The 12,141-nt window shown below is 52.8% G+C and overlaps 2 protein-coding genes across 5 annotated transcripts; one reads left to right on the forward strand and one right to left on the reverse strand.

Annotated features, from left to right (window-relative positions):
• Window positions 1-218: 218 nt before the first annotated feature.
• EIF1AD (eukaryotic translation initiation factor 1A domain containing) lies at window positions 219-3,691 on the reverse strand. 4 transcript variants are annotated; one of them, XM_003909538.5, is made up of 6 exons: window positions 3,321-3,691; window positions 2,102-2,280; window positions 1,858-1,966; window positions 1,361-1,469; window positions 1,145-1,192; window positions 219-536 (listed from the first exon to the last, which is right to left on the reverse strand). In XM_003909538.5, exons 2-6 carry the CDS (start codon window positions 2,186-2,188, stop codon window positions 392-394), a joined length of 498 nt encoding a protein of 165 aa, XP_003909587.1. In that variant the 5' UTR covers window positions 2,189-2,280; window positions 3,321-3,691; the 3' UTR covers window positions 219-391. The 4 variants fall into 4 exon arrangements, with proteins under 4 accessions (XP_003909587.1, XP_003909586.1, XP_021781212.1 ...); XM_003909537.5 differs by having other exon boundaries at window positions 2,102-2,304; XM_021925520.2 differs by having other exon boundaries at window positions 3,191-3,691.
• A 62-nt stretch (window positions 3,692-3,753) lies between these two features.
• BANF1 (BAF nuclear assembly factor 1) lies at window positions 3,754-5,443 on the forward strand. Its single transcript, XM_003909540.3, has 3 exons — window positions 3,754-3,862; window positions 4,529-4,667; window positions 4,920-5,443. Exons 2-3 carry the CDS (start codon window positions 4,545-4,547, stop codon window positions 5,064-5,066), a joined length of 270 nt encoding a protein of 89 aa, XP_003909589.1. The 5' UTR covers window positions 3,754-3,862; window positions 4,529-4,544; the 3' UTR covers window positions 5,067-5,443.
• Window positions 5,444-12,141: the final 6,698 nt, after the last annotated feature.

Raw genomic sequence — 12,141 nt, forward strand, 5'->3', positions numbered from 1 at the left:
GTGCTCCCAGCTGTTACACACATGCAAGGAGGCCCAGCGCAGGGCCTGGCACTTTCTAAGTGCCCAGTAAGAAAGAACAAACAACCAGGGAAAGACTCCAGCCATTTCCCATTTCCTTCCCATTCAGCCCACCCAGTCACAAGGTCTCTTTACCAGGGAGCAGTTCTTCACCTCACCACAAGTCTCCGTCCCCCGAGAGAGCCACTCAGACACCAGAACAAGTCACCAACCCACCAGGGGTTTAATTCTCCTAATCAAAACATCAGTTCAGAGAGGGGCCCTGCTTTGTCCCCATCCAGGGGTGAAGATCTGCAAAGCACCCTGGGAATGTCCAAGCCCAGAAGAGCCAGGGGCCCATCCCTGAGCAAGTGGAAAAGTGGGTCCTGGAGTCTCAGGCGGCCTCCTCCTCTTCACTCTCCTCCTCACTCTCATGATACTGTCTGCGGTTTGTGTTAACAAACAGGTCAGAATCATCTTCTGAGCTGGACTCCTCTCCTGATAACTGTGGCTCAGCTGGGAGTTCTGGTTGAGTTTGTCTGCACGAAGGGAAGAGAGCAGAGTTAGCCCAGCACCTTCTGAGAAAACCAGATCTACAATCAAGGAGTTCCAAAAAAAGGAGGACCATCCGGCCCAGCAGTCAGGGCCCTACAGGACCCTTTAAAGACTAAAACAAGGGACAGAGGCAGAGCAAACAGTGGGGAAACTTGGCTAGAGAAACAGGCTAAAGACTGACCCCACTCCCCAAACATGTGCCACAGCCATTTGTTTCAGTCAGGAATAATGATTCTACGACCACCAACTAATGCTTAATGAACCCGCATCACACACCAGATGCTGCACTAAGCAATTTTACAAGCCATCCACTTCTTTAATCTTCACAATGCTCCCATTTTATATATAAGGAAAATAGAGTTTGAAGGAATTAAATGACGTGCTTAAAGTCATTCAGCTTTAAGTGGCAAAGCCAGGATTTTAACCCAGAGAATCTGACCTTCAAGCCACATTCATAACTATGTACCACATACGTAGGAGCTCTCAACAGATACCCTATGTAAGGAGGAAAAAAGGCTCTATTTTTCCCTCAAGGCACCAAAGCATGAACCCCTTATTTTCCATGTGTCCCACCGCAAGGCTTGTTTCTCACCTGTTCCTGTTGTTGTGTTTCTCAGCCACTTCAGAGAAGGCCTCAGGCCTATGCCAAGAGATAAGCAAAGTCAGGGAGGACAAATCACTTTCTCACAAAAGAGCAGTTTCCAGCTGTCTCTGCCTGGGATGCCATGACCTTCCCTCCCCTAATTCCCAAGCTAGGAAGGCAATGCCTTCAGAAGCCAGAGAGTCAGTGATCAAGGGGACCACCTACCAAAAGCCCTCCTTCTGCAGGGAGCGCACGTGGTCCTTGCAGAGCACAAACGAGATCTCAGCCTTCACCTTTTCTCCCTCTTCAATGGGGTCAACAATGAGAAAGTCTCCTGTAGGTAAGAAGAGAAAAGGCAAAGTCAGGCCTGCCTGCAATAAGGAAAGCCAAAGCCATAAGAAGTGGTTCTATCTCCTAGAGAGGGCTGCCTCTCTCACCTCCCTGTCTCTCTTTTTTTCTTTTTTTTTTTTGAGACAGGGTCTTGCTCTGTTGCCCAGGCTGGAATGCAATAGCATGATCATAGCTGACTGCAGCCTCCACCTCCCAGGCTCAAGTGATTCTCAGGCCTCAGCCTCCCGAATAGCTGGGATCACAGGCACGTGCCCAACTAATTTTTTACTTTTTGTAGAGACAAGGTCTCATTATGCTGCCCAGGATGGTCTCAAGCGATCCTCCCACCTCAGCCCCTCAAAGTGCTGGGATTACAGGAGTGATCCTCTCACCTCTCTTGATCCAGATGTTCTTGCGGTATTTAGAGGGCATGCTCACCAGGAAGCGCTGCCCTTGGGCTGTCTCCACCTCATGCAGATTGTTCCCTGGGGTCCTGAGTACCTGGTTCAGGAGAGACCAAGAATCAGTCTCATCGGTCAAACACTCTCTCAGCCACGCGCACCCTGCCACCACCCCAGGGGCCCTCCAGGGCCGGAGGGGTGGGGAGCAGAGCAGCTTGTGCCCAAAGCCACTCACCCTGACAATCTGCTGCTGGTCGGAGGGCACGATGTGCTCCCCCAGCACCTCCTTCACCACATGCTTCCTCTTGGTGGCCTGAGACATGCTGAAGTTGTCCCAGGGCGGTTAGGAACGAAGAGACTGTCAACTCCTCCTCCTGAGTTCCTTGGATGGCAGGCTCAGAACCCAGGACTGTTCTGAAGATGGGGAGGGGCCTTTTACTGAGGGGTGACACGGTGTCTTGGTTAAGAACATGGGCTCTGAAGTCTAACTGCCTGGATTCAAATCCTACCCTCATTTATTTCCTAACTATTCAACTTCTCTAGCTCCCAGAAAAATAACAGCTAACTCAGCACTGTTACAGAATGGGACAACAGTGCATGTCATGTAAAAGTAACTCCGGCAGGGAGCTGTGGCTCACGCCTGTAATCCCAGCACTTTGGGAGGCCGAGGCGGGCGAATCACGAGGTCAAGAGATCCAGACCATCCTAACACGGTGAAACCTCGTCTCCACTAAAAATACAAAAAATTAGCCAGGCGTGGTGGCGGGCGCCAGCTACTTGGGAGGCTGAGGCAGGAGAATGGCGTGAATCCGGGAGGCGGAACTTAGAGTGAGCCGAGATCGTGCCACTGCACTCCAGCCTGGGCAACAGAGTGAGACTCGGTCTCAAAAAAAAAAAAAAAAAAAAAGTAACTCCTACAATCTTAAGTACTGGTGTAATGTAAAACTATAGGAAAGTTCCAGAGAAATCATCCTGGCAACCTCTCTGGAAGGAGTCTGAAATAAACCGTATCTTTCTCAACACGCTTGTACACCCCAAGTCTGGCATAGTCACACAACAGAGAAGTTCAGTCTGGCAACACACTACAGCCGGAGACAAATTAGGTGGCCACCGTGATGGTCCAAGCCAGGAACTAGTTAATTAAAGGTTGAGGTGAGCAGGCTTGTCTGCGACATCTGCATTTTTCTGACTTGCGTACTTAGAAGACGAGGGCCAGTACCCTTAAGACTGATGGTTTCCGAAAGAAACACTGTCATCTCTAGTTGCCGTTCTCCTTCCTCCTCCCTGTCTATCCCGGAGAAAAGACCCTCAGAGAAACACCCACACTCAGTCTCTGGCCCTGGGCTCCCAGGGATGCTGCCGGAGCAACCCCGCTGTCCAGGCTGGACGCTGAGAGAGGATCGTCCACGACTCACTTCAAGGCTGAGCCAAGAAAACACAGTAAAGGAACTTGCCGGCGGCCGCGACGGTAGCGTCACCTCGAAATCAGGTCTCCAGCGTTCCCAGTTCCCACCAGCCCCACTGCGAGGAGTGCGACGTGAGTCTGAGTCGGATCCCTCCGAAAACCGTCTTCCGGCGCTGTCTCAGAGGCCTCCCGGCCACCCGTCGCCTCCTTTGTCCGTCTTCTAACTCTTCCCTACGCCAGGTCGGTCAAGCCTAAGTCCTTGAGTTCCGGGTCCGGGCAGCACAGAAAGGAAGTTCTCTCCCTGTAGGCCTCGCTCCCTCAGAACTGCTCGAGGAGCGAGACCTTAGAAGACAGGGCTTCCCGCGAAGAACCGGAAAGGAGCGCCTACTAAGGACGCCGTCGAGGTCCGTGGCGCCTCAACTCTATAGCTCTAACTGGCTAGAAGGGCCCAACGTGATAGGTTTTTTTTTTTTTTTTAAAAGGCGGCTGAGGCGACCCGGAAGCGGAAGTGAAAGAAAGTTCTAGTGGCTTGACGTATCCGCGGGAGCAGCAGGGTGGCGGGAGGAACCGTTACGGGAACTGAAGCTGCCGGTGAGCGCGAGCCGCGGAGCAGGGCCCTGGCTGGAGGCCAGAGGGATTGCGGGGAGAAGGGGAGGAGAGGGGCCGCAGGCGCTGTGGCGGGCCCTGGGGGAGAGCTTGGCCGCGCTGCGGGGAGGGGGCGGGGTGCGGCGCGTGGAAGCCGGGCCGCGGGAGGGGGCGGGCCGCGGCTGCGCGCGGTGGGGGCGGAGCTGGGGTGCGGCGTGTGCCCCGTGGACGCGTAGCGGGTGTGCGCAGCGCTCGGTGTGCGCTTCGCCCTGTAGGTAGAGAGACCCTTTGGTTAGCTTTCCACGCCAAGTGTCTGTTCCAGGCAGTCAGTACCTTCTTGGCTCAGCCAAGGTCACAGAGGGAGTGACAGCTTCCGGGCAGCCCTGGCTACTGACTCTGGGAATCTTCCCACTGCCCCGCTTGCGCCACCTGTTAGGCAAGATTGTTTTTCTTCTGGGGCAAGATCAAAATCCAGGTCCTGCAGGAAGAAACTCCTTTTCAGAATAGTAGGGAAGAGTCTCCCTGGATCTCGGTTTTCTCCTTTCAGGATGAGGGGGATAGAGCAAGTCACCGGAACCCCTGGCTTGGCTGCCTCTTACTGTGAGATTGCTAGTGGGCTCTTAGGAGTTCCAGGTCTTCAGCCCTAATCTGCCTTTCTTTTGGGATTCCTAGATTAAGCCTGATCAAGATGACAACCTCCCAAAAGCACCGAGACTTCGTGGCAGAGCCCATGGGGGAGAAGCCAGTGGGGAGCCTGGCTGGGATTGGTGAAGTCCTGGGCAAGAAGCTGGAGGAGAGGGGCTTTGACAAGGTGTGGGGTGGCCGCCTGTACCTGGTGCAGGCGGGAGTGGGAGGGAAGTGAGTCCATCTGCTAGGGGGTGGACAGTGGGGTATAATCTGAAGAGGCTGCCAGAGCCTGGGCACCTGGTGGAGAGGAGATGGGGGCAAAACCCACGCTGCTTCTGGGGCTTGTGTACTCTGAATGGCACAGGAATGGCCGCCTTGCTCTTATCCCTCACTGAACACTGAGCAGCACACCCCTTCCTTTTTCCCTGTTTTGCAGGCCTATGTTGTCCTTGGCCAGTTTCTGGTACTAAAGAAAGATGAAGACCTCTTCCGGGAATGGCTGAAGGACACGTGTGGCGCCAACGCCAAGCAGTCCCGGGACTGCTTCGGATGCCTTCGAGAGTGGTGCGACGCCTTCTTGTGATGCTCTCTGGGAAGCTCTCAATCCCCAGCCCTCATCCAGAGTTTGCAGCCGAGTAGGGACTCCTCCCCTGCCCTCTACGAAGGAAAAGATTGCTATTGTCGTACTCACCTCCGACGTACTCCAGGGTCTTTTGGGAGTTTTCTCCCCTAACCATTTCAACTTTTTTGGATTCTCGCTCTTGCATGCCTCCCCCGCCCTTTTTCCCTTGCCAGTTCCCTGGTGACAGTTACCAGCTTTCCTGAATGGATTCCTGGCCCCGTCCCTCACCCCCCCACCCTCACTTTCAGTCCGTTTGATACCATTTGGCTCCTTTTTGGGCAGAACAGTCACTGTCCTTGTAAAGTTTTTTAGATCAATAAAGTCAGTGGCTTTCATGACTGGGCTTTGTGCACTGAAAAGCAAGTGGGCTGGGAGTTGCCTCTCCTCCAGGGACGGACCATGTCTCTCTCACTCCTTATCAGTAGAGACCGAAACTGGCAGCTTCCCTTCCACTCCCAGAGGGCAGTCATGCTAGCCATGTAGGCCTCAGGCAGGTGACTTGTGTCTCAATCCCCGAGTGATGTGGGAGAGGGTGTGGGTGGATCTTTTCCTGGGAGCCAGATGAACTGTGCTCCAGATGTTAGTTAAGTCAACAGCTGGGCTAGGCAGCACCTGGTGGAAAAGTCAGTGGGAGTCAGAGGTACCAGACAGGGTGGGCCAGATGTGGGTGAGAGTTCACCTGCCAGTCAGCGTATCATCTGCTCTCCTGACCTCGGCAAGGGTGGGCAGGGCGCTTGCCATCTTCCATGATCTCTTAGGTAGGAGAAGGAGCACAGGCATCACAGCTGGAAGGATGTGAGGGGAGTACACCTCAGTACATTTTAGTCCTATTCTTTTTGTTTACTTTTTAACTTAATAGAGACGGCCCTTCTGTGTTGCCCAGGCTGGCCTTAAGCGATCCTTAAGCCTCTCAAAGCGCTATGACTATAGGTGTGAGCCACCGTACGCGGCCAGCCCTGTTATGTCTTGAACACTTAGTATGAACCAGGCTTGAAGCTAAAATCTTTGCAAACATTTTTTTCTTTCACAATAATAATAATTTTCTCTTTTACAGGTGAGGAAACTTGAGGCTCAGAGAGGCGAATTTGCCCGTGGACTTGCTCCTGGGAAGTAGCCAGACTGGAACTCAGAACTAGCTTGGAAACGCATGGACCGGGCCCTGTGTTCCTTGGTCATGTGGCTTATCCTCTCTGAGTCTCAGTTTTCCCACTTGGAAAATGAGATGGTTGTAGGGAAAGGATATTTGCAGCAGTGTGAACAACAAAGTATTTCCGTAGCACAAATACAACTGCAATCAAGAAAAAGGTGGACTGGCTGGGCGTGATGGCTCACGTCTGTAATCCCAGCACTTTCAGAGGCCGAGGTGGGTGGATCACCTGAGGTCAGGATTTCAAGACCAGCCTGGCCAACATGATGAAACCCCATCTCTACTAGAAATACACAAATTAGCCCGGTGTGGTGGTGCACGCCTGTAATTCCAGCTACTCAGGAGGCTAAGGCAGGAGAATCGAATTTGGGAGGCAGAGGTTGCAGTCAGCCAAGATCATGCCATTGTACTCCAGCCAGGGTGACAAGAATGAAACTCTGTCTCAAAAAAAAAAAAGGAAAAAAAAAGGCAGACAGCACAACAGAAAAATAGGTAGAAGACCTAAGATGGCCACAGAAGAAGGTTCCCTCCCAGTAAATAAGCACAGGAAAGGTGCTCCATATTGCTAGTAATAAGAAATCACATGCCATTAATACCCATCTGACTGGCAAACACTTTTAAGTTGGACAATACCAAGTATTGATGAGATGGTGAAGCAACAGGAACTGATACCCAGCTGGTGGGAGGATAAATTGGTCTAAACAATTCGGGAAGACAGTTGGGTGTTATTTAGTAAAACTGACACACCCTGTGACCAAGCAGTTCCACTCTCAGGACTGTGCCTTGAAGAAAGTCCCCAACACCTGCAGCAGGACTGAGGTGAGTTCGCAGCTGCAATGTTGGGAGCAACACTAGCGGCTGTCAATACTGGAGTAGATAAATACGCATTCATGCCACCGGGCACTGAACGGAGGTGAAAATGAACAAATGACAGCTGTGTACAACACAAATCTCAATAGCAAATGAAGCCAAACAAGTTCGTAGGAATTCCTACATAGATAGGAAAACAAAGGAAATGATTATGGTAAATGGTAAAGGAAAAAGTCTACAGTGATTATCTTTGGGGGAGGATGTGGAAGGGCTTAAGGGTAGGCTTGGCCTACCCTGACCTGTGTTTCTGGCCTGTGGGGGGGTGGTACAGGCATTGACCAAAAGAGTGTGTTCTGCGCCCTTTTCTGTGTATTAGCTACATCTCAGAACAATAAAAATATAAAAGGAAAACCAAAAATAAAGACCTGAGGCTGGAACGATCGTGTGATAGGTCAGAAACTAAATTGTTATTTGTAGGGATGAGAGTTCTGGGCAAGGCTGGGACCGGGAAGTGTGAGTGGCCCAGCCTGAAAGGGACACTGGGTGGCTGCAGCAGGGCCTAGCGTGTGCTTCCTGCCGCTTCCTGGGAGGCTGCTGGTCTGAGGCCTGGCTGAGGTCACGAGGGCTCTCTCTTGAGTTTCATACTGTTTCTGATGTCTTCCTGGGTAAGTCCCCTCAGCCTTGACCCTCGTGCTGTGATGCTGTCGCAGGCCTGGTGTGCTGAGGTGGGGACTTTGCAGGGCCCTGCCTCACCCACACCTCAGCCCTGATGCTGCCAGATTGTTGCTGGTGCTCTGTGAGGTCATGGAGACTCCCTCCTCCTCCACGAAGCCCTTGCCTGGGCTCCTGCCCACACTGGCTTCCTGATTTGGCCTCGCCTGACTCTGGCACTAGGAGCCTGCTGGAAGCCTGCGGCTCATGCTGTCTGCTTTATTTCCTTGTCATCTGCCTTTCCCAGCTCACCCACAGGCTTTGCCTTAGAAGGGGCTGGAACCTGCCTTCTCACCCCTCCCTTGGGGCGCGGGCAGTGCGTATACCAGGTGGCAGGCCACAAACCCTTTATTAGGACTCCATATTGCATCCCACACAAGTTCTTGGCTCTGTCCTGGGACAGCAGTAGACAAAGGGTATCTAGAATGTACCTTGTGACAGTGTGGCCTCTCAGATCCAGCCTGACTCAGCCAGCAGGACAAAGGGACCACAGCTTGGAATGCTGGTGCAGAAAGCAGACCTGGTGGTGAGGGGTGAGAGTCAGGTTGTCTAAGTGTCAGCCCATGGTACCCAACAGGACATGCCTGGCCATCCGCTAGCCTGGGACATGGGTGGGCCCGGAAATCAGCAAATACTGACCCCGTGCCCCCATGCCCTCACACCCAGCCAGAGCTTGACACCCCTCAGCCGATCTAGTCATGAGTGCTCAGAGCCCGCCTAGAACCTGGTGTGAACACAGCCCGTGCACTCCGGGGTCCTGAAGGGCTCCTGCTGCCCCCGGAAAGGAAGTAAGGGGAGGCTACCTGGAGCACCACAAGCCCTGCCCCGCGGAAGCCTGCTGAGCATGGAAGGCTCCCAGCAGGTGCTTGTGACGGCTGATCCCCTTCCAGGGTGGCCTCTCCCTGCAGGGACCAGGGCTCTTTCCTGTCACTCCCAACCTTGACTGATGGCAGCCTTGAAGAGCCAGCCAGGCCTGATTCTGGGCCTTTGCTCCCCATGCAATCTGGAGCAAGTTGCTTCACTCCCTTGAGCTACAGCCTCCTTGCCAGCTGGTGCAGGGTTGTGAAGATTCAACCAGTGAATCAGCAGCGCTTAGGAGCGCTCCTCCCCAGAGGGGAGCTTTAATCCCTGTTGGATTACAGGTTTCCTTGCCGAAGGATCTCCTTTTCAGGATATGGGACTGCAGAGCCCTGGGGGAGGGCAATATCCTCTGCCCAACTGAAGGTTCAAGGAACAGGGTTCTGGGGGAAGCACCAAGGCCTTGGAGGGCCTGATCCCAGAGGGAAGGAGATGTCAAGAACCTGCCCTGGTCATCTCTACCCATCACGCCAGGGGCAAGAGAGGGGTGCTGTGGACAACCTGGGTTGGGATGTCTGGGCCACTGCAAAACTGGAGTTTGTGCCCTGTGGCCAGTACATTTGACCAACCTCAAGCTCACGTTTGGCCCAAACCTCCTGGAAGCCAGAGTGATCCAGACAGGATGGAGTCAGGCCCCAGGAAAGTCTACTCAGGGACACCCCACCTGCCAGAAACAACCCTACACCATGCACAGTAGACCTCATAGCCCTGTAGAGCAGCCAAGGACTCATGCGCCAGGACCCACCACTACCCTTCCCCTTTGACCTCCCATTTCCTCCTTGTAGGAAGAGGTGATAATCATTGCCTCTGCAGCTGCTATGGGAAAGAAAGAACATACATTGAATCCCTGGCGCAAGGCCTGGCACACAGCAAGAGCTCTTATCATTGTTAACCCCGCTCCCCACCTTTTCTCACCAAGATACCAATTCTAGCTGTGTGACCTTATACAAGTGTCCCAACCTCTCTGATTAACTTTTTCATCTGCAAAGTGAGGATAATGTGTACTCCCTCAGGGTGCTTGTGAGAATTAGTGGGTGAAAAGTGCTCAGAAATTGCTAGGTTGTACTGCAAAAGAGTCCTTGGCATCAGCACAAAGCAGTGGCAGGTGGGGTGAGTGCCCATGGTGAGTCGAGTCGCAGACAGGCCTTGGCTAGTTTTTGAGAGAGTGTTGGAGGTACCTGGGGCTATGGCTAAGCTCCAAGTGATGAGACAGCAGGCCTAGGGGAGCTGCTTCTCCCACCTCGCCCCTGTGGCACAATCCTGGGCCTCTTCCTCTACCCCTCCCAGGCTCTCAGCTCAGAGTCCTGGCCAGGCGTCATCCTCCTGATCAACTCAAGCTCGGCCAGCACTTCCACAAACTGGAGTCTGTCCCTTTAAGCCAGACACCTGAGGCTGCCAGGAACTTGGGACGGTTCCTTAGAATCCCAGGAAGATGGCAGAGTTGGTTTTCCACAGCTGGGCTGAGGAAGTGAGGCAGGTAGCAGGCTGGCAGCTGCCCTGGGCAGTGAGTGACTGCTCTGGTCTAGGTCTCTGTGTGGGAAATCACTTCCTTTTGTGGTCCTGGAATTCTAAGGCCCAGAATCAGGAAGGGAGGGTGACACGCTGGATGACTATACACAATATCCATCCCAATGAGGGCTGCCAGCTGCTCTTTATGTACTGTGACCTAGCACCTCTTCCAAGCCCCAGTGAAGCCCCTGGAGGCTCTAAGCACTGCAAGATCTTAGTGCCGGCCGGGCGCGGTGGCTCAAGCCTGTAATCCCAGCACTTTGGGAGGCCGAGACGGGCGGATCACGAGGTCAGGAGATCGAGACTATCCCGGCTAACACGGTGAAACCCCGTCTCTACTAAAAAATACAAAAACAACTAGCCCAGCGAGGTGGCGGGCGCCTGTAGTCCCAGCTACTCAGGAGGCTGAGGCAAGAGAATGGCGTGAACCCGGGAGGCGGAGCTTGCAGTGAGCTGAGATCCGGCCACTGCACTCCAGCCTGGGTGACAGAGCAAGACTCCGTCTCAAAAAAAAAAAAAAAAAAGATCTTAGTGCCCTAGGGACAATAAGCCTCTGTCCCCCAGCAACATGGAATTACAAGTACAAACTACAGTGAACTCTAAAATGCACACAAATAATTCCAGCAAGGCCTGCCTGTAATCCCAGTGCTTTGGGAAGCTGAGGTGGGAGGATCTCGTGATCTCTTGAGGCCAGGCATTCGAGACCCACCTGGGCACTACAGTGAGACCCCCATCTCTACAAAAAAATTTAAGAATTAGCCAGGTGTGAAAAAAATTAACCAGGTATGGGGGCATGCACCTGTGGTTCCAGCTACTTGGGAGGCTGAGATGGGAGGATTGCTTGAAGCCAGGAAGTTGAGGTATAGTGAGCTATGATAGTGCCACTACACTCTAGCCTGGCTGACAGAGCTCTGTCACACATACAAAAATTTTTTTTCAACAAAATCCAGACTTTTCCTGAGTTGACTACTTCAACACTGCTTTTCATCTGTTTTTTGTTTGTTTGTTTGTTTGTTTTGAGACAGGGTCTTGCTCTGTCACCCAGGTGGAGTGCAGTGGCACTATCACTGCTCACTGCAGCCTCAACCTCCCAGACTCTAGTAATCCTCCCACCTCAGCCTCCCGAGTAGCTGGGACCACAGGCGTGCACCACCATGCACAACTAATTTATTTTAGATCTTTTGGTAGAGATGAGGGCTCACTATGTTGCCCAGGCTGGTCTCAAACTCCTGGCCTCAAGTGATCCTCCTGCTTCCGACTCCCAAAGTCCTGGGATTACAGGTGTGAGCTACCGTGTGATTAATAGATCACCACGTGATTAACAGATCACCACCCTGATCTATTAATTATTGGAGTCTTTTTTTTTTGAGACAGAGTCTTGCTCTGTCACCCAGGCTGGAGTGCAGTGGCGTGGTCTCAGCTCACTGCAACCTCTGCCTCCCGGGTTCAAGTGATTCACCCACCTCAGCCTCCCAAGTAGCTGGGACTACAGGTGTGCACCACCACGCCCAACTAATTTTTGTATTTTTGGTAGAGATGGGGTGTTGGGAGCCAAAAAGGCCAAAGGGATCGTGACCAACTCGGCATTCCACTGAAGGCTATATGATCAAACAGCAAACTGTTTATCACGAATGCAGGATGTGGGCAAACTCCCACTGTCCTGCCACCAAAAGGTTTGCTGAGGGCCTCACTCCCTTGCGCTGTGCTCCTTCAAGTTATCTACTGAGAAAATTAGCACCTATTGTTCAAAGGATGCAGTCTCACAAGCCTGCTATGGGCCAAATGGCTGACTGACAACTACCTGACATACTCGACAAACACCCCCCCTTTCTCGCTATCTCTTTTGCCTAATAAATACGGAGGGCTGGGTAAAGCTCAGGGCCCTTGTCCACTAGAGGCAAGGTGCCCCCTGACCGCTTCTTCCAAATAATACTCTTTTGTCTCTTGTCTTTTATTCCCGCGTTTGCCTGGCTTTGTTCAGTCCCCCTATGTCCCTGCGGG

Source organism: Papio anubis, chromosome 12, assembly GCF_008728515.1.
Source record: "Papio anubis isolate 15944 chromosome 12, Panubis1.0, whole genome shotgun sequence".
Lineage (NCBI taxonomy): Eukaryota > Metazoa > Chordata > Mammalia > Primates > Cercopithecidae > Papio > Papio anubis.